We start from the raw sequence: 21955 nt of genomic DNA on the forward strand, positions 1-21955 counted from the left end.
TATGATTCTTTAGGGTCTTAATGAAAAGTCTGTAAAATAGTTCGTTTAAAATTTCTCAATGGTAGTGTAAAAAAACACCTTTTTAAACCTGTCAAAAACAGCTCTTGTCAGAGCAAGCCATTTTGTAGCATTTTCCTTTAAATGTTAATGAGCTCTGCTGACCCCGCCCCTCTCTTCCGAGCCACTCTCTGAGGGACTGTTTTCTTTAGCTGCATTCATCATGAAATTTGCTAATTAGCACATTATTAGGAAAGGCGATTTGCAAAGATTCATTAAAAACCCTTATACTCACTGCTTCTGTAGGTGAAGCTGGATCACGAATGATTTGCGCGAACATAGACGCATTTAGGTAGATCAGGGGGCACATTCCCTTCAAAAACAAACGTAATCCACTGCGTCTTCAGCGACTCAGATGTCGGGAGTAAATGACGACTGCTATATTAATTATTACATCCAACAACAGAACGCCTCAATCGCTTAATCGGAGACATTCTTGTCTTCCCCTGCACCAGAGTCGACACAATGGCGGACAGCTCACAGCTCACTCAGGGCGGGTCTAAGGTAAGATGGACCTGTCAATCAACTATCGTGGGAGCGGCCTGTACAGAACTACTGTACGTCATTCTGACAGGAATCTCAGAACAGCCTGATTTGAGAAAGGGGATTTTAAAATAACCACTGGGTGGATTTTTATCATTATAGGATGGATGTGTACACACACTTCCAACACACATTTCTGTTCAAACAACTTGTAAAGTGAATTTTGCATCCGATGACCCCTTTAATTTGAAAATGAAAAGTACAAAAATAAAATGAATCAATCAATTTCAATTATACTGTTATACAATTATACTAAAATAACACTGACTTGCATATTCAATCATGGCACAAGACACATTATGAGAGCACATTATGACAACATTTATCCTTTTTGAGTAAATGATGACAAATTTTTGTGTGAACTATCCCTTTAAACACTCCAGAACAGCAGCCTGAACCAAAACAACAGATATTAAGAGTGAGACTGCTTGACTTCTGAAGCAGATACACTTAAACACACACGGCCAAACCTCACACAATAATTAAACTTAATCTGCTACGACTGCTATCTGTAATTAAAGTACTGGAGCTGAAACACCTCTGACACTATCAGCTGTGTTTTCACATCCCTCTTGATGTCTAGCCTGAAGTCAGAGTTGTTATTTTCAGAATAGGAGCGTATGCACCTTCGAGTCGACTACAAGAAAAACTAAGAAAGAATGACTTGAAGTGACATTCTGACCTCGATGGCTGGATGGCGGGCGGTTTTCTCTTTTTCTACTCTCAGCATAATGTTAGAGATCCCCAGCGCTCTGCCACAGCACACGACATACTGCTGCTTACTGACCGCTGAGAGACACACTCTTTGAATGACCACACCAGCCCCTCCCAAACACACACACATACACACACCTGTTGCCAACTACACTGAAAAACTTTTGGTGTAGGATTTACTCTGAACAAATTTCACAAAATACTTACAAAGAAACAGTAAGTAACATTTTGTAAAGTGTGCTCCAATAATCTGTATTACTTACAGCTTTTCATCCACTGACATTCACAATTATGCATTTTGCAGACACTTTTATCCAAAGTGGCTCACATTGCACTTCTTTATTGAAACAGATTTGAAGAAATTACCTCACCAATGCATCCTCTGCAGTGAATGGGTGCCATCAGAATAAGAGTCCAAACAGCTGATAAAAACATCACAATAATCAACACCACTCCAGTCCATCAGTTAACATCTTCTAAAGTGAAAAGCTGTATGTTGTAATAAACAAACTAATTATTAAGCCATTTTTAACTTCAAACTGTTGCTTGAGTCCTCTATTCATAATATTGCTTTCTCCAGTGAAAAAGTTCTCTCAACCTGAATCAGGAGAGAAATACGCACAGATCAAGCACTGTTTACAAGCAAAACCAGTCTAAAACAGTTTAATATGTCTGTGTATTTGATGGTTTGACGTAAGAGGACAACAGGGAATGGACTTTTTCACTGGAGGAAGTTTTATTATGGATTATGGACCAGAAGTGAGGGTTTGAACTTAAAAACTACTTAATGAAGGTTTTGTTTCTTACAAACATACAGCTTTTCACTTTGATGTTAACTGATGGACTGGAGTCGTGTGGTTTACTTGTGGACTATTGTGATGTTTTTATCAGCTGTTTGGACTCTCATTCTGACGGCACCCATTCGCTCAAGAGGAGCCATTGGTGAGCAAGTGTTGTAATGCTAAATTACTGTTCTGATGAAGAAACAAACTCATCTATATCTTGAATGGCCTGAGGGTGAGTAGATTTTTGGCATTTATTTTTATATTTCTATTCTTGTAATGTATAACCATAATTCAGAAGTTGTGTATCATATTACGACTACATTACCCGTAGTGCAACACGTGCTTATTCATTCCCAACTCAGCAAAAGGAAAGTAATTTCAAGTAACTGTCATTTCAGAAAGGCAATAGGGGCGGTCAAAACCCAACCGATAACCCGGTAATTCAAAGTTATGTATGGCTCAAAACACTGTTTATATTATACTGTCTGAGTTAAAGGTGATAAACATGTATGATGACTGGGGTTCCACAGGTTTACAGTGTAACGACAATGAAAGCAGGGCTGTGTAAACAGGCTCTGTTTATTCTCTCAGGCGTGGCACTGATGTGATTTATAAATATGAACCTATTCGCTGCACTCATAAAGTTGAGCGCAGTCACTCCACATACTGCTGACTTCAGCTTTCAATATACACAAACACATGAATATTGTGTGTGCGCGTGTGAGAGAGTGAATTAATACACCATGTGTGTGTGTGTGTGTAAAGAATGCACGGAATGCCTTCCATCATCAAATCACGGACAGACCAACAGAAAGAGAAAAGCTTGAGTCAGCATTGCCATCCATGTGCCTCTGACAGCCCCAACCAATGGAGCATGGCACAGTCCAAAATACACCACACACTCTCACAATACACTCGCCTTTGCTCAAAACACATCCCATAAAACTCCCCACACCTCCCATAAACATCATCCTACCAATATATATTGAGCACTGTCCATAATATTTCCCACATTTCCCATTATATGCTTCACCTTAACTAATAGCGTTCAAAAAAGTTGGGGTTAGTAACATTTTCTTAAAAAATGCATTAATATTCAGCAAGGATGCATTAAATTGATCAAAAGTGACAGTAAAAGACATTTATAATAAAAAAAATTATATTTCAAATAGAATGCTGTTATGAACTTTCTATTCATCAAAGAAAAGAAATGCTTCTTGAGCATCAAATCAGCATATTAGAATGATTTCTGAAGGATCATGTGACACTGGAGACTGGGGTAATGATGCTGAAAATTCAATCTTAAAATATATTAAAATTTAAACTATAATACTGTATATTATAAATTGTAATAATATTTCACAAAATTACAGATTTTACTGAATTTTTGATCAAATAAATGCAGACTTTTTTCAGAAACATATTTAAAAATCGTACTGTCTTCAAACTTTTAAAAAGTGAAAAAGTGCATCCAACATTGTCCATTATATTCCCAACAATTCTCATAATATACAATGTAATGTACTTCATCTATATATCCATACCATTATATTAGACCACCCCATAAATGCATTATTTTATAGGCATTATTACCATCTAATGCATCTAATCATATTACTGTCCATACTTTGATGATATTTACAATTACATTTAGTCATTTAGCAGACGCTTTTATCCAAAGCGAATACAAATGAGGACAATGGAAGCAATCAAAATCAACAAAAGAGCAATGATATGCAAGTGCTATAACAAGTCAGTTAGCTTAACGCAGTGCACATAGCAAGGTTTTTTTTTTTTTAATTATATAATAAATAAAAAGAAAATGAATAGAGCAAGCTAGTGTTAGAAGCCTTTTTTGCTTGTGTTAATTGTATAATAAATAAAAAGAAAACAAATAGATAAATACAAAAAGATTAGAAAAGCTAGTGTTAGTTTTTTTTTTTTTTTTTTTTAAAGACAAGCAGTAAATGAATAGAGTGCAAGTCTAAAAGGGCTTTTTTTTAATGAATAGAATTAGAATAGAGAGTGCTAGATTTAGTGGGTCAAATAAAGATGGAAGAGATGTGTTTTTAGCCGATTCTTGAAGATGGCTAAGGACTCAGCTGCTCGGATTGAGTTGGGCAGGTCATTCAACCAGGAGGGATATAGAAAAAGATATTTATTTTATGAACTCCCTACATGCTCTCATAATTTTACAATTAGCCTATATATCCAACACAATCCAAAATATTCTCTCATTTAGTAATATACTTTACTTTGCCTAGTGTTCATCCAACACAACATTCCACACATTTTATAAATGACAGAATTACACTTTCCCCATATTATATCTATTATGACTGTTAATGAACCACAAAGGCACATCATAAGATTCATTATGTATACATATGGATGTGTAATCCATATCATAATCTATGAATACCATTATAAATATCCATTATACGTCTAATAAATTACTTTCCACAGTATTCATAATCATAAATCTAATGACCCAAGTCAGATAATCCATTCTACAGAACCCATTTGCTTCCTAGAAATTACATGAACATATATATCTAGCAAAATGCACAATACTGCACACTCATTTCCTATTGTAAACTCATTTTACCCATCTAATGTGACCTTAAATGTACTCTCGCTGTGAACATATAACACATCCCATAACACCTCATATTTCTTAATATAGCCTGCAGAGCTTATAATCTATCCAAAAATGGAAACACAGTACATTACACATTGCCTATAACATAACCCACTACTATTAGTGAAATACCCAGCATTACCATGACATTCCCATCAATACTCATAAAACAGCCATCACTGCCGGCACATTCCATAACAGTCCGTCCCAAATCTGCTAACAGATCTGATGGCATCCAAAAAACACCCAAGTCTTCCCACAGTGCATTCAGCACTGATCATAATGCATGTCATTTGGTCTAATGTCGCATAACGAAACCGACCGCCGGCACACTGGTGTTAATGTGACATGTAAATGGCATATGTGCTGTCCGTTACACTGACCGAGAGATTGGCAGGCCGGCGGTCAGATGTCAGTTCCCTATCCCACAGTGAGTTAGTGTTGAGTTATTGCTCCGCTTTCCAGCACTTCACGCCTGACAGACGGCTCCTTGAGAGATCCATTTGTCTTAATGGGACTTCAGGAGCGAGTCCTCTTGGTAACAAAAAATGGTGACAAACTAACAATCTCTCTCTCAGACTCCACATAATCTGTCTCTCTGTCCACAGGTGAGAAGAAGAGTAGTTTAAGCTCTCATAGGTGCAGTTTATGGATGAACAACTGGCCCATTAACCTCTGACTGGTGCACAGAGAAAGAAAGATGGTGCTCTTCAGTCAATTCAATAAGCGATGACAGGACTGACGTTTAAAGGGATAGTTCACCTAAAAATGAATATTTTGTCATTATTTACTCACCCTCGTGTTGTTCCAAACCTCTTTGATTTTCTTTCTTCTGTGAAATACAAAAGTACTGATTACCATTTTCAATGGGAGCTGGTTTTAAACTACAAAAAAGGCCATAAAAGTATCATAAAACTAGCCCATACACTTCGCACACAGTATTCAAAGTCTTTCAGTCTATCATAACATTAAGTAAAACACATGTCAAACGTGCAAAAAGTTCCTAATGCATAAATAACTGCTGTATCCTCCATTTACCCTCAACATACCATGCATGATCTAAATTTATAGTATCGAGTTTTACACATCAGTTCTTGTAGTCTTAAAAAGAGAAAACGACAGATAACCTTTGTATGTGATGTATTTGTGGTGGAAGATATATGAGCAGCCATAAGGAAAAAAAGCACATCCTTATACTGTATGTTATGGTGGTCTGATTTTAAGTAGCAGCATGCATGCTCTTTAAAAATGCATCTTGTACATCATGCCTGCAGTTTTGATGTCATATTAACATTATAAAACAATTCCAGCTGTGTGAAGGTTACATTTGCATTGTGCATCAAAAGTGACTCGCATTAAAGTAAACAGAAAGAAAAAATGGAATACATGTTGTGCCCACTGTATCATATCCATCTGTTTCACAAAATGGACAGACATATGAGCAGTCTGAGGACACTGGACTGTTAGTTACACAACCATCATTCTGAAGACCTGCGTGATCTCAAAAATAGCAATTATGAAAATTACTCAGTAATGAACATAACATGGATATATGTGGAACAGCAGACAGACAGAACTAGAAAGTGGAACTACAGATAAAACGACAGATAAAATGTTGGAACCATGAATGGATGGAACAATGGATGGACGGAACAATGGATGAACGCAATGACAGATGAAATGATAGAATGATGGATGGATGGAATGACAGATAAAATGATGGGTGGATGGATGGATGAATGGACAGTTGGAACAACAGGTAAAACGTTAGAACGATGGATGGATGAACAGACAGACAGAACAACAGATAAAGTGTTGGAACCATGGATGGATGGAACAATGGATGGGTGCATGGATGAATGACTGGATGGATAGACTGATGGGTGGATGGTTGCATGGATAGATGGATGGAATGACAGATAAAACGATAGATGGATGGATGGAGGGATGAACGGACAGGTGGACTGACAGATAAAGTGTTGGAACGATGGATGGATTAATGGAACCATGGATGGATGGAAAAATGTTTGGGTGCATGGATGAATGACAGGATGGATAGACTGATGGATGGATGAATGGATGGATGATGAAATGATAGAATGATGAATGAATGAATGGATGGATGAATGAAACAGACAGACAGAACAACAGATAAAAGATTAAAACAATAGATGGATTGATGGATGATAGATAGATCCTGCGTATAAGTTGCATAACTTTATTTTTATATTATTTCATTTATAAAGTAATAGCTGTCAATGTAAGATGACAGTTAGTTCCATTAGACCTTAAGCGACTGTCAAAACAGCAGCTTTTATGAGCACCGAATCTTTAGCACTGCTCATATTCAGTTGTAATTTGATAATTAATGTATGAAGTATTTTCCATTAAACACTCCAAGATGTATCCTGCATGTCTCCTGAACTGTTGAAGCTGTATAACGATGGATGGATGCTTCATAGGCTAGCTGTAATGAATACAGTATATCAGTGTATGAGTGATTCTAAATGGTTAAGTACTTCTGATGAAATAAAGCCCTGTGTGTGTGTGTTATGAGAAGCTAATGTGTAAGTACTCTGTGGCTGTACTGGACCTCACTTTGGTTTAATTAGGTCGTGTAATGGTCAGCCTCAAGGCAGGACCGATAAAAGAGTCCCGGGACAGTTCAGTGGATGGGGCGCTATTCACAGCTCTATGCTCTCTCACCAAACTCACATGCATGGTATTTCAAAAGCACTTCAAAAGAATTAAACAGAAGTTAACCATACAAATCTTTCTTCCACTTTATAACCTTTATATATAATATAAACATGTATACTCTCTTGAAAACCTGACATGCATTTCAAAAGCCTCCCTCTTAAATATGGAAGTAGTCATTTAGCAAATGATTTAATTAAAGTGGCATATAACAGGGTCAGTCCTCCTGGAGTAACCTGAGGTTAAGTGTCTCACTCAAGGGCTCAATTCTGGCCCAAACCAGCTACCTTTCATGTTTAACCACCACAAGACCATTCGATAACAACTGAAAACTCAAAACAAGTTTGTTTCAAACCCCATCAACACTAACATACATGTAACAAGTACAGTATAGTGGAACGTATACAGTAGAACATCGCTGGCTGAGGTCACAGCTGGCAGATATGAAGCAAACTAGTTCATGCTCTGTTTAAGTCATGCTCTCGTGTGGAATGAATATACTGCTTGCTAATACACTAAGACATGCATATATACAGACACATACAGTGCATTACACTGCAGTTTCAAGTGCTTCCATGGAAAAAAAAAAAACTTGAGATATTAAACAGGTCTCATTTTTATAAGACAATGAGATTAAAATAAGCTCAAGTGGAGATATTTGCCTAAAGCAACTGCTTCTCAAACTAAACATCCCTGTAATCTCACATATGTCTCTTTTCTAGAGTTTCAGAAGAGATCTCAATGCCAGATGAACTCTTGCTTGTACATTACATTACATGTACATTATTTTAGTTCTTTAAATCTTTATAAACTGCTATCGTAGCATGCCTTCGAAACTCTTTCGAAAACATCAAAAAACATTCCAGACCCCAACTTTTGAACAATATACATGGGTATCTTAGGTGCACAAATGCCAGCCTTTTTGTGGTTAGGATTGTGATCCAACCACCCAAAACCCAAGCTAATATGAGGTGTAAAGGTGATCTGTACTGTATGGAATCGTCAGTATAAAAAGAGTGGGAAGAAGCCCCGTTCACCTCATGCGCTCTCACAAGTCCCTAAAGGAAAGAGTCTCCCAAACATTCCAGTACTGTTTTCCCAAATCTGTCATCTCTGACTGACTACACCTCCAAATTCTGTCTGATCGCGCCATCGCGCAAGCAGCTGCCACTCCGAGGCCTCGTTAAATCTCCCATCAGTCACTTCACAGGATCAAGAGATTACGCATCACAGCCTGTGTCATCTTCGTCAAGACCGCGGATCAGCACGCTGTCAAATCCACGCGCAGGTACCACATGCAATCTGAATTCCGGGCATGGCATTCAAAGGACGAGCAAGCAAGAGCGAAAACAGCAGAAAATGGGGGAAAACACTGGAAATGCTTGATGCTGTAAACTTCAACGCTTGAATCGTTCTTGTTCACACCTTAAACACTCACACGCAGTTACACTCCAGCTCCACTGCTGTCTTGACATTTTATGCTACACTGAACACATGCTGATAGAGTGTTTGGGAGTGAAAGGTTTGTCTCTGTCTAAGGACGGTCTGATGGCCTGAACTCAGTGTGAGAGAATTTCAGGCCTGTTGACAAAGCTTGCCCTATCCATTAATCATATACATCAAGGTTTTTACATTATGCAAACGTTTGGATTTGCTACCAGATGTATCTGAACTATGGATGCACTGATATTAACATTCTGGCCAATACAATAAGCTGCAGTGTAGTTAATGCTAACTAAATCAAAAACTGTTAAAATTGTAATTGAAATGAACCCGAAATAAAATATTTTTTACATGGAAAAACTCACGCTTTAAACTTAAAAATGAGAAATGTTGCCTTGACAAATAAGTTTACACTGAAATAATAAAATTACTAAAACTGAAATTCATGAAAAAAATGAATAAACTGGGAAAAAAAAGATAAAAAGAAATATAAAACACTAATATCAATGACAAAAGCACAAATTAACAAAATACAAATGAAGAAATTAAAATGAAAACAAAATTTAAAATAAAAGTAACACTGATAATTAGTAAAAATGCTAAGTTGGTAATTTTGTCTAAATAAATTGAAATAAAATACTAAAAACTAAAATAAATTACAAATGCTATAAGAAAATTTAGGCATCTCAACATTAGAATGTACAAAATAAAATTGGATATTTATTTTGAGTTTTGCTAAAGATTACATTTAAATTTTACATTTTATAATAAATACATTTGTAATAAATAAAATATTTTTTTTTTTACAGACAAACTGAGCTTTATAGAACAACATGGATCATGTAAACCCAAATGTAAAAACAGAAATAATAAGCATGCACAACTAATCATGCAATATACCAAGAAATTATATACTATACCAACCAATATGGTACAGATATTGTGCATCCTTAATTTGAACCAACTGTATGTTAAGTGGTCAAATTGTTTTAGCAAATTGTGTGGATATCTAGGAGATCCTCACTGGTCAATGCACACATGGTAAATTGGTAACAATGTTGGAGCAAATATATCTAAATGAAAAAAAAAAACGAAAAAAAAAACGACTGGATTTGATCAAATTATCTCAGTTAATTGCACAGAATAGGATGTATCAAAATTGCAAGAATGACTTCAAAATGATGAGCAAACACTTATATTTCACACAGTATGCAAGCAAAACTGTGTGTATTAATTTACACCTATCCCAGAGTTGCATCACAGCTTTTTGGTAACAAAATTTGACCATTAAATGAACAATGACAGCAGAAGAAAACCCTTATTGTTGAGCCTGGGGCCAGTTCTGTCTCTCTGTACCAAACTGTCTCACACATTCAAAGGGAAGTTACTCTGCTATAAATCCACATACACATACTGATGGAATGCAATGCAACACACACACACACACACACACACTCTTACACAATCCAAACAAGACAGACGAGGAGAGACAGACACATAGAGAAGTGTCAATGCGAGAACGGGATACCTTACTGTTGATTTTGGACTTCTTGGCGTCCTTGCGCGGCTTCCTGTTCCTCCGCTCTCTGGCGTCTCTCCGTCCGAGCGCTCCCCCCATCTCCTCTCATCACACACTCATCCACCACATGCCCTCTCACCTATCGCCCTGTCTTCTCCTCCTCGTCCCCTCTCTCTCTCTCTCCACACACTCACGTCTCGCCGGAGAGCTGCCCGCTCACACTCTCTCTCTCTCTCTCACGCGCACACACACGCTAGCGTCTGGCATGTGATGAAGGGCTGATTTTGCTGGATGCGGTGACGGGGAGGGAACAGGAGGGAGAGAGGGAGGAGAAAAGGAGGAAGAGGGGGAGATGTGGCGGTAGTTTTGAGGAGGGGAGGGGGGAGACCATTTGGGGTTGAGCCAGTAAGGAAAAAGCTCACGTTTATTCATTCACACTCATTCGTTCGTGCTGATGGTGTGTGTCCCATAGAGAGCAGTGATGAAACGGATCCACATTCTGACAACCCGCGCACACACACACACACACACACACACACACTATGAAGTCGACTGCAGCATGCTCATTGACCAGAACAGATACGACTGCGACTACATAAGCTCCGCCTCCAGCTTAACGTGATTGGCCAGCCAAAAACCAGAGTGGTAATGCTTTTCTCTCTCTCTTTGATGTCTGAGGTGGGACCTGTGATTGGTTGATTAAATGATTGTGTATTCAGACTGCTTGGAAACACAACGTAGTGATACAACGATATATCGGCCAGGGTGTCTATATACTAGAGAAAGCATCGACTGAGCGCCTGATGGATATAAACTTGTAAGATGTGGATATGCACTACAGACTGCATCGTCAATGAATAATTTATTTTTTCAGTATAAATTCTGAGATGCATTTTTGAAAGTTGGTGCAGGGGTTGTTAACATTCTTTATTCAAAACAATAGTTATTGAGGGGAAAAATTACTTTTTCATTTGTATGTATTTTTTATCACTTTAAATTTGATTGTTTTAATTTATTAACAATATACATTTTAAATAATAATAATTAATATTAACTATTAATGATATTAATAATGTTAATCTGAAATATTAAACCATCCTGCAGTCCTCTTGAAAGTTTGCTGAGGCCCCCTAGTGGGTCCAGGACCACTGCTGTAATGGGACACTAAATACAGTGTGAGAAACAACGTAAGAGCTGAAAGGTCCATCTTAATGTGTATGGCTCAAGCAGCAGTGCTTTAGAATGGGATGAAGGAAGGAAGGAAATTTAAAGACACCTTAAAGAAAGGACAGAAACAAGGCAGAAAGTAAGAAATTAAGGAATTTAAAGACAGCTTTCTGAGAAAGAAAGAAAAAGAATCTACAGATACATTTAAGAAAGGGAAAAAACAAGGCAGAAAGGAAGAAATGAAGGATTTTTTTCTGAGAAAGAAGGAAAGAAGGAAGGAATTTAATGACAGATTTCAAGGAAGAAAGGAAGAAAGAAAGAGAAAAGAAAAGAAAAGAAAAGAAGGAAGGAATTTTAAGACACCTTTAAGAAAAGAAAGGAAACAAGGCAGAAAAGAAAAGAAGAAATTTAAAGATGCTGCTTTTCTGAGAAAGAAAGAAGGAAAGAAAGAAAGAAAAGAGCTTTTCTGAGAAGGAAGGTATATGAAGCAAGAAAGAAAGGTCTTTAAAAGGAAGGAAGGAAGGAAGGAATTTGAAGTTTTCTTAAGAAGGAAGGAAGGAAAGGAAGAAGGAATTTAAAGATGCAGCTTTTCTGAGAAGGAAGTAAGCACAGAAGGAAGGAAGGAAGCATGGAAAGAAAGACAGAAGAAAGGAAATATGCAGCTTTTCTGAGAAAGGAACACTCTTAAAAATAAAGGTGCTTCAAACGGTTCTTCAAGCGATGCCACAGAAGAACCATTTTTGGTTCCACAAAGAACCATTCAGTCAAAGGTTCTTTAAAGAACCATCTCTTGCTTACGTTTTTATAATCTGAAGAACCTTATTTGCCACAAAGAACCTTTTGTGAAACTTTTCTTCTATGGCATCATGAAGCACCTTTATTTTTAAGAGTTAAGTAAAGCAGCAATGAAGAAAGGATAAGAAACCAGTTAACCTCACTAACTGATATTTGTCTGTGATATATTTAATAAGCATGCATGTACTGTACAGACACACTAGTCTAAACCACTGCAGTGAAACAATTTATACCAGTATAATGAACTCATACAGGGTCAGGCAATTGGTGCAGTCTGCTTTACTCTCTCTCTCTCACACACACACACACACACACACTCTCTCTCTCTCACACACACACACACACACACACACACACACTGTATTCAAGGTGTGTTACAAGAGAAGAAACCACAAAAGCCAAAACACACTCATATGAGGCTGCTCTCTTCTCTTGCTGCAGTTAGCAGGTCTGTAATATCATTCAAACACTGTATCAATATGCTTCATGTCTTATATTATATATATGGGAAACTCATTCTGAAAGAAACTATAGCCTTATTGAAACAGACTAGTTCCCTCAAGTCGGTAAAGTCGTGTTTCTCAAATGCACTTTGTCATTTCAATCCTGTTTGAATCGAACACGTCTGTGTAAATAACAAATTACCTACTTTCTGCAGTTAACTCAGGCATCCTCTGAGAAATCTAATTCTGTCTGGATAGAAATGTTTGTTGTTGTCACAATGCTTCACCTCATCTAAGCTGTCGAATTCTGTAATGAAGGCTAAATTTTGCATTGTGTGCAAATCTTCTGACTGCACCTTCATTGTGGATTTAAACCTTACTGACAAAACATAACAGTTGGTGGTTCACACACTGCTAAAATCCCATCTGACGTGAAAATTAAATCTATATGGAAAGTCCAATCAAGAAACACTGCAAAAATATCTGCATCTAAGTATTAGACAAATGAGAAATAGATTCTAATCCCATCTGAATCACTACATGAAATGACAGACATCCGACGATAATAATTATAACTCCAACGGAGTTTAGCACAGTAATTCTGAACTGGTTTTGCACAAACAAAAAGTTCTTAAAATCAAACTTTAAAAAGTAATAATATTACTATGAACTGAATAGGTCCAACAATTTGCTAAATTTATTATGACACTAATTATGACACAGACTGAACAGGAAATTTGACAATTTTGGTTTCTTAATATCCTTTCAATTTTGTTTGTTTTATGGTTAGCATCTGTCTAATTTAACTGACTTCTACCAGGTGACAGATGAAATAATGACAAAATAGTTGGATTCCAGAAGAAAAAATCCCATTCATTTTCTCCATAGGAAGATTTTTAATAATAATTTATAAACCTTTAAAGATAGTAGGCTAAAACCATCAGTTTCATTATTTCAAAATATTTTTTAAATATTTTTTAAACAGATGAATTCCTGATGAAAAACTATGACACGGATGATTCTGTAAAGAAAAAGTCTCCCTACACTCTAAAACTATATACTGCAATAAACAGAAAATATATACATAAGTATAGTTTTCAATCGATTATGTCATTTGCAACACTTCATGGCATTGTCGTTCTTCCTCTTAGTAAAGCCATTAAATTCACAATGTTGCCTTTTTGAACGATTTTCAAATACTTTTTTGGATTAAATACAAATTTGCAATGTTGTGATTCTGTATCTGGTTGGTTTGGTTCGTTGCTCATACAGTAACTCTGAGAAAGTGGGCAGGCACCAATGCACTATAGACTTTAATTGGATGTACAACCTTTGACATCAACGTCAAAACATACACTAAGTGTTCTCACCTCCCATTTAAAAGTTACAGGACTATTTTATAACCCTAACAAAGCACAATGATAAGGTTGGTTTAATACAGCACTTAATTATTTCCATTTAGCATTCGTCTTTCTGTACAGTTTGCAACCCAATTTTGGGTCACGATCCACCAGTGGAGAACCACTGGTTCAGAAAACGAAGCTGCTTTATGTGTCACAAAACACACAAATCAAATGAAACCAGGCCTCTTTTGGGCTAAGAGGACAAACACAGTATATATAAGAGATTCTCTCATTCGCTGCATCTTTCAGCTCATTTACTCTGTCTCTCTCTCTTTGTCTGTCTGCCTGCCTGATGGAGGGATGAGTCAGACGGGTGTTCTGCACTGGAGGTTGACTGTCAGTAATGAGCTTCCTCTGGTGTGGCAGGAGAAGAGTAAGGTGGAAGTCAAAGGGAAGATGACTGGAGATCAGGAATGAGGGATTGATGTGTAGAGAGACATTGAGAGGTTGAATCAGATAAAGGTGAGGCAGAGAGCACAAGTCAAACATGCCACATTTACTTTTAACTAGAAAAGAAAGAGTGTACGTGCAAGACAGATATACACTGGCCCTGTACGCTGATACGAGTTAGCAGCCAAAACACGTTTCTCCAAACAAGCAGCTCCAAACCTGTACTAGCTCAGGGTGGATACAGATACTTCAGTATCTCACACACACACACAGTCTTAGAGGAATGGGGTGAATGTCAGTGAGACAGAAAGAAGCAGTTCAGATATCAGATTTTAACATGCAACACACTCGCCAGTACAACACCCTTCAGTTTATACAGACAGTGAAAAATGAGTTAGTGGATAAGTGAGATATGGGATGTATGAATGAGTTTAATAAATAAGAATGAATGAAATACAGATAAGAAGGGTGTGTAATAAAAAAAATTATGCCAAAAAAATCACATCTTTCTATTGTCCTCACAGGCTGTGACAATGGACTACATAGCATCACCAGTGTTGTCCGATTCACAAGCAAATGACTCTTATGAACTGATTCTTTAGTGAATCAAAACATATAATGCCAAGATGACAGATTGATAGACAGAATGACAGACAGACAGACAGACAGACAGAGAGATACGATAGACAGATAGATGGAGGGATGGATGGACGGACGGATGGATAGATGGAAAGATGGATGGATGATTGGATAGATGGATAGATAGATAGATAGATGGATAGATGGAAAGATGGATGGATGGCGGGTAGACAGACGGACAGACAGACAGACAGACAGATTGATAGATTGATAGATGGACAGACTGATGGACGGATGGATAGATGGAATGATGGATGGATGATTGGATAGATGGATGGATGGATGGCGGGCGGGCGGGCGGGCGGACAGACAGATGGATGGATGGATAGCGGATGGACAGACAGATAGACAGAAAGATAGATAGATAGATAGACAGATGGCGGGCGGACGGAAGGACAGACAGACAGATTGATAGATTGATAGATGGACAGACTGATGGACGGATGGATAGATGGAAAGATGGATGGATGGCGGGTAGACAGACGGACAGACAGACAGACAGACAGACAGACAGACCGACAGATAGATAGATGCAAATACGCATGTTGCAAATACAGTGTAAAGTGTGTTTGTGTGCGTCAGGAGGCTGTTGTCTACACGCTCTAGTTCTCTTCCTCTCCTCCTCGTCTCGTTCTCTGGAGAGCAGAACTTGCTAACACACAGCTGGGCCTGCAGTGTGTCCTGCCAGCTCTGTAATGCAGCTCAGGTGAGACTGTGATGGGGTTGGTCGGGGTCAAGCTGTACGCATCTTTATGAGCTCAGTAATGCAATGATAACTTCTCATTTCCACATTAACATCAGCTGCTTCAGCACTGAGGGCTTCTTGTCTCTGCTAAAGAAAGATGTCTTTCTACCGTCTGTCATATGACCATCTCTGACCTCCAGGCTTCAATAAACACACACACAGTGCATTAGGTTTCATCTTGGCTCAGTAAAAACAGAGTGAATGACTGAAAACTAGGCTAATGCTTGACCTGAACACACACCACTGCACACGGCTGTGCCACAAATTGACAGTTCATATGTGCGTGGGATTGCGAGCATGTGCAGGCACGTGCATTTGTAGATGTTTGATCATCTGCGTGTGCACCCAGCAGGAGAGGTCAGTACAACAAATTAAACAATGTCAGTATATAAGCGGATTACGGCCTTCACCGGCCCCCCGTGCGAGCAGGAGATGGCGCAGTCCAGCAGCTAAATGGCATGGGCCGTCAAAAAACCCCCACAATTTCACAACAACAAAACCATAATGACAGAAATGCAACAGTGAACCACGATGGCCTGGACAAATTGGAAGAGAAATCAGTGTAGGCACCACTTAAAGAGTGCCAAGGAATATGCCTGCTCCAAATTCTCACACATAATCCTCAAATATACTGAACAATTACAAACCAAAAACAAATAGCGATTCTGATTCACAAACTAAACACTAGCAATTCAGTCAAACTTTATCACAAACCATCCCAAGGGGTCCAAAATTGTGAAGTTGTTTGCTTGACCATTGCATTTATTTATTTATATACTTTTTTAGTATACCTCTATGTACTGTATGCGTACTGCTAAACCAGAATAGGATGGCTGCCATGGCTAAACCAAGCCCAAAAAAAAAAATAATAATAATAATAATAAAATGTAAAATATATATATATATATATGCATACACACACACACACATACATATATATGCAATACAAATACATAAATAAATACTTAGACGTAATCATAGAGGGACACAGATGTTTTTTTGGATTTTCTAACCACATAAAAATCTCACAGCTAAAATCCATTTTTCTAAGGACAACTGAAGAAGAATTCAACAAAACAAAAATCAGAAACCCCAAAAGGAAACAAACTTTTAAAGAACTTTTCAACAGGACAATTAGTATAAATTTAAAAGAAAAAAACACAATTTTGCTATTAAAATGACTTTGTTTACATGACAGAAGAATTTGAACAGGTTCCTTAAAATTAACCATCCAAATGAATCAATTTGCTAAAACTGTATCCAAACCAAGCTTTAAAGAAAAGTTTCAAGGATTATCAATAAATAACTTACATTCTGGTCTGTTACTCATGCAAAGCTTTCATACGGCTTCAGAAGACTACAGAACATTTTAATGGTACATTCATGATGCTTATTTGTAATTTTTGGAGCTTGAGAGCAAAAAAATGCAAACTAATATTCAAGACAAAATTATAAAAGAACTGGAAAACCCATATTGTTCAAACTCTAATCTGAATATTTGTGCCCTCAGTGTCTATAGTGCTTACATTATCAAGATCCACTTTCATTATATACAAAAGAGCACCGTGAATATTCTGCTAAAAATTTCCACTTGTATTCCAGTGAATAATAAAAAAATCATTAGAATGACATAACTGTTAACAAATGCTGACAGAATTGAAATTTTAGGGGGAACTAACCCTTTAATAAGCACTAGTGTGGATTATTCATTGATTATGACTTTTTTCATTTAATTCACCGCAGTAATACGGTCACACAGGGTGACGCTGTCAGACGTGTGGTATTATCAGCGTCATCTAAAGAAAGGCTCTCGTCTAATTGAATGGAATAGAGGATTCAAACTGACATGATGATGCCGAAATTGGTACGAAGCCAACATTGATTTCCATTTATTGCGCTAATGGCTCATTTTGATTTAGGCCATAACTCTGACTCTCCAGGAGAGATGAGAGGAGATCTCGTTCGTGGAGGCCAGACGGGCCAAAAACAGCAGCATTAACATGATGAGAGGGGAGTTGATTGGACTGGCTGGTAATTGCGGTGCATCACGGTGTGTGTTTATGAGAAGTGTTGTTGATCTGTGAAGAGCAGAGGAGGTTACGGTCATGTAAACGCTTCCAGAGCTTCATGCTTCTCATGATTACCGTCGTCACCATCATCATCATCATCATCATCATCATCATCTATCTAAACAGCTCAATGAAAACCTCAACATCTTCAGCATTCCAGGAACCATTAGGCAGCAGATGTGACAAGCTAATAACCGTTTTCTACAAGCCATGAACTTCCTCTGCAGGGCGCTAGGTGGCTTAGAAAACAGAATACTACATAGGGTTGTCATTTTCATCTCAGGATGTCTAAATTGAGACACTGGTATAGTTAAAAAGCATATTTTTTCATATCTATTGAGTACAATGACCCAGCTATCTCAATAAAATGATATTAAAATACCCATCAAGTAATCACTGATTGGTCCAGCGCTGAGAAAAGTAACAATTATGACATCACCTTAAAGGGATAGTTCACCCACAAATGAAAATTCTGTCATTAATTACTCACCCTTATGTTGTTCCAAACCCGTAAGACCTTCATTCATTCTCAGAATGCAAATTAAGATATTTTTGTTGAAATCCGAGAACATGGAAGAAATTAATTGTTGAATAAAGTTGTTATTTTTGTTTTCTTAGGCTAAAAAAAGTATTCTTGTAGCTTCATAAAATAAAGGTTGAACCACTAGTCACAAGGACTATTTTAATGACGTCCTTACTACATTTCTGGGCCTTGAATGTGTCAGTTGTGTTGCTCTCTATGAAGGGTCAGAAAGCTCACGGATTTCATCAAAAATATCTTCATTTGTGCTCTGAAGATGAACGAAGGTCTTACGGGTTTGGGTGAGTAATTAATGACACAAATTAATTTGGGTGAACTAACCCTTTAATTTAAACCTAAATAATTTGAGAGACTGGTACAACTAAAAAGCATATTTTTGAATTGGAATGATTTCTGAAGAAAAAAATATAATTTGTCACAGCAAATTATAAAAAATTCATGTATCATCATGACTGATTGGTCCAGCTCTGAGAAAAGTAACAGGTACCATGTGACATCACCTTAATTAAAATTTAAATAATGACACCAGGATGTCTAATTTGAGAAACTAAAAAGCACATTTTTTTTATTATTTTTTTTTAAATGCATTAATTAGAATAATTTCTTCCTGAAGAAATTTGCCACAGAAATCACTATGAAATTATAAAAGAAATCCGCATCATGTAATCCCTGACTGGTCCATCGCTGAGAAAAGTAACAGGTGCCATGTTTCACCACCTTAATGCAAACCTGAATCATGACAGAGGAACTTTAGTAGCCACAGAACTTTAAAAAAAGTGTGTGTCTGTAGTGAAAGCAGATCAGCCAGATGCATTGTGGGTACAGGACAAGGCTAACACTCCTGTCTTACCTTAGTGTGAAGCTTCAACAGCTGTTTTTCATCCAGGTGTGTCTGTGTATACACTCGCCTCTTGTAGCGAAACTGCCAAAACCAAAAACACAGCATTGATTAGGTTTACACCACTATGGATATCACAATTTCAGTTTTCATTAAAGTGCACACAGTAACATTCTTCAGTGATTGTCATGTTTGCTGAATCTGTGAAGTGGAGGGAGACAGACTCTGTTTGAGTGTGAACTGCTGTAATCATAACTGTGAGCTGCTAAAACATCTGCACAACTACATTACAGCTGCGCTCAGGATCACACAGTCCTCTAACAGAGAACCTGCTGTGAATCAACAAACTGCACATCCAGTCTAAACACGATGCAAACGAGCAGAGCTGCATGAGGAGCAAGACAACAGGAGTCTTTTGAAACACTTTTAGGGAGAAAAAAATTACAATAACAGCATAAAATGAATAAATTATTCTTATATTGTCTTACTGACAAAAGAGAAGCGAATCAGATTTTTGATCAGATTTCCTGATTTGGGTCCAGAAAGGGTAAAGTTCACACAAAAAGAGACAACATTTTCAAAGTTATGACCTAAATTTCAGTTCAAATTTCACCATCATAATTTCTGAGTTTCTGCATCATAATCTTAAATAGGAGAAAGTATTTTTTTTTAAAAACATTAAAGTGCCCCTATTATGGATTTTTGAAAATTACCTTTTATGCTGTGTGTAACACAGCTCTAAGTGAATGAAAACACCCTGCAAAGTTTTAAATCTGCACCATGTATAAAGTTATTGTCTCTCAAAAGAAAGAGTCAACTCTGAATCATTGAAAACTTTAATGGACAAAGTCAGATTGGCCGACCCTATGCTCATTGATGGACGATCTGACCGGATTAACGTTACCTCCGACTGAGTGACTCGAGTTGCATATTCACCACAGCTGTCGTCAGTTTTTTGTCTGGGAGTGGCAGCAGGTATGCGTTAAATTTTCAAATTGGAGCCTGTACTACGTCGATTCTTGCATCCAACATCACAACAAGATGATATTTTAAGCTCCTTATGTAGCCGAATCTGCGCTGGTTTGAAGGGGCTGCCTCCAGTTCTCCCTTTGTTTTGCCTCCAGCTAGCGCGGTGACATAATCGTGACGTCGGAGCAAAAAGGGTCTATTGGCTGCCCACTTGTTGCCACTAGGTGCAGCTGTTGGAGCATTAAAAATAGCCGTTTCCCTGGTAACGGCTGTACACAAAGCAGCACTGCTCACAATCACAAACTGCTTTAAAAGAAATCGACCAATCAGACCAATCACCGCAGATTAGCGTCACGCAAAGGAGGGGTTTGGAAAAATGAATCATTGAGCGAATCATTTGGGAGTAGCTGAGAAAATAAGGTAAAAATAAATGCATATTATAAGAATATGAAAGTGTTTTTTGACCTTGCATGCATGTCAACCTGTTGTTGGGGACTCTCAAAACCAAAAAAAGAATCTTTCATAACCCATAATAGGGGCACTTTAAAACAAATAACACACTTCGGCCTTAAAAGGATAGTTAACCCATAAATGTGTAAGTCTGTCATCATTTACTGGAGACCAGAGTTTTCAGGCTTCAAAAAGGACATAAAGGCACCATAAAAGTAGACCATACAATTAATACGCTATATTTCCCTACCTTTTGAATCCTTGAACCCTTTTGAGTAAATAATGACAGAATTTTCATTTTTGTGACTATTGCTTTAAATACCAAGAAAACTGATGAGACAAAAACTCTTCTTGAGTTATGAGTTGAGGGAAAAAAAACTTTTCAACCATGACTACAACAGCAAAGTTGAAGAAACTCAGAGGCAGTCTGGAAACTCAAAGTAATGTATTGCTGTCAAACTCAAGGCCATTAACAAACGCCTCAGGAACAACAGAGTCAAAATGTCATGATCAAACGGAAAACAAGTCAAAAACTCACAAACAACAAGAGTGAATAGATCTTACACGCTCAGAACTCACCACAGAATCCCGCTGCTGCGCTATGCATCTCTCTGGCTGTGGGCAGTAGCAGTGCAAGCGAGCCGACACTATAATTCTCAGCACTACCCAGAATTCCTCTGTCCTGCACCTCAGCGCCATCAATCCCAAAACATGACACCAACTATAGCACCACCATACTGCAAAACATCACTGCGAAACAGCCATGACTTGGAGCGGAAGAAGCGAACGCTGTACACAAAACCATGTGGCCGTGAAGAGGGCAGGGCCTCGCAGACGCCCACAGCTCCATCCCTCTCCTCCACTGGGATCTGACCATTCACATCTCTTCGTTACTGTGTGCTCTATCTGTCCATCTACGAGTCACTATGGGAGTTGTGTTTGTCAGGCCAGTGTGTGGTGGATCTATAGACCCGCTAGTGTGTCGATGGAGCGTCTGCTGTGCAGTGATGGTGCTTGAACTACCGTGATGGGTCTGAGCTGTTTGAAGCGTGCCAATGCTTTGCCAGGAGCAATGTGAGCACAATAAATGACTGTGGACTGTTCACG

At 37.9% G+C, this 21955-nt stretch overlaps 1 protein-coding gene across 24 annotated transcripts in view; it reads right to left on the minus strand.

The window, feature by feature from the left end:
- shank3a (SH3 and multiple ankyrin repeat domains 3a) overlaps positions 1-21955 on the minus strand; it is a 323493-nt gene that overhangs the window by 156386 nt on the left and 145152 nt on the right. For 21 of the 24 annotated variants that reach the window (XR_009267007.1, XR_009267008.1, XR_009267006.1 and 18 more), the window contains one exon: positions 19442-19513. Coding sequence is in view for 19 of the 24 variants with exons in the window: in XM_058751761.1 (XP_058607744.1) it covers positions 19442-19513 (72 nt within the window). In the remaining 5 variants the exon portion in view is untranslated. Of the gene's footprint in view, positions 1-5535; positions 5573-10413; positions 10932-19441; positions 19514-20333; positions 20476-21955 lie in introns of those variants that run through there. The other 3 variants (XM_058751776.1, XM_058751775.1, XM_058751771.1) reach the window with 3 other exon arrangements.

The sequence above is a fragment of the Onychostoma macrolepis genome, chromosome 18, assembly GCF_012432095.1.
Source record: "Onychostoma macrolepis isolate SWU-2019 chromosome 18, ASM1243209v1, whole genome shotgun sequence".
In the NCBI taxonomy this organism is placed as follows: Eukaryota; Metazoa; Chordata; class Actinopteri; order Cypriniformes; family Cyprinidae; genus Onychostoma; species Onychostoma macrolepis.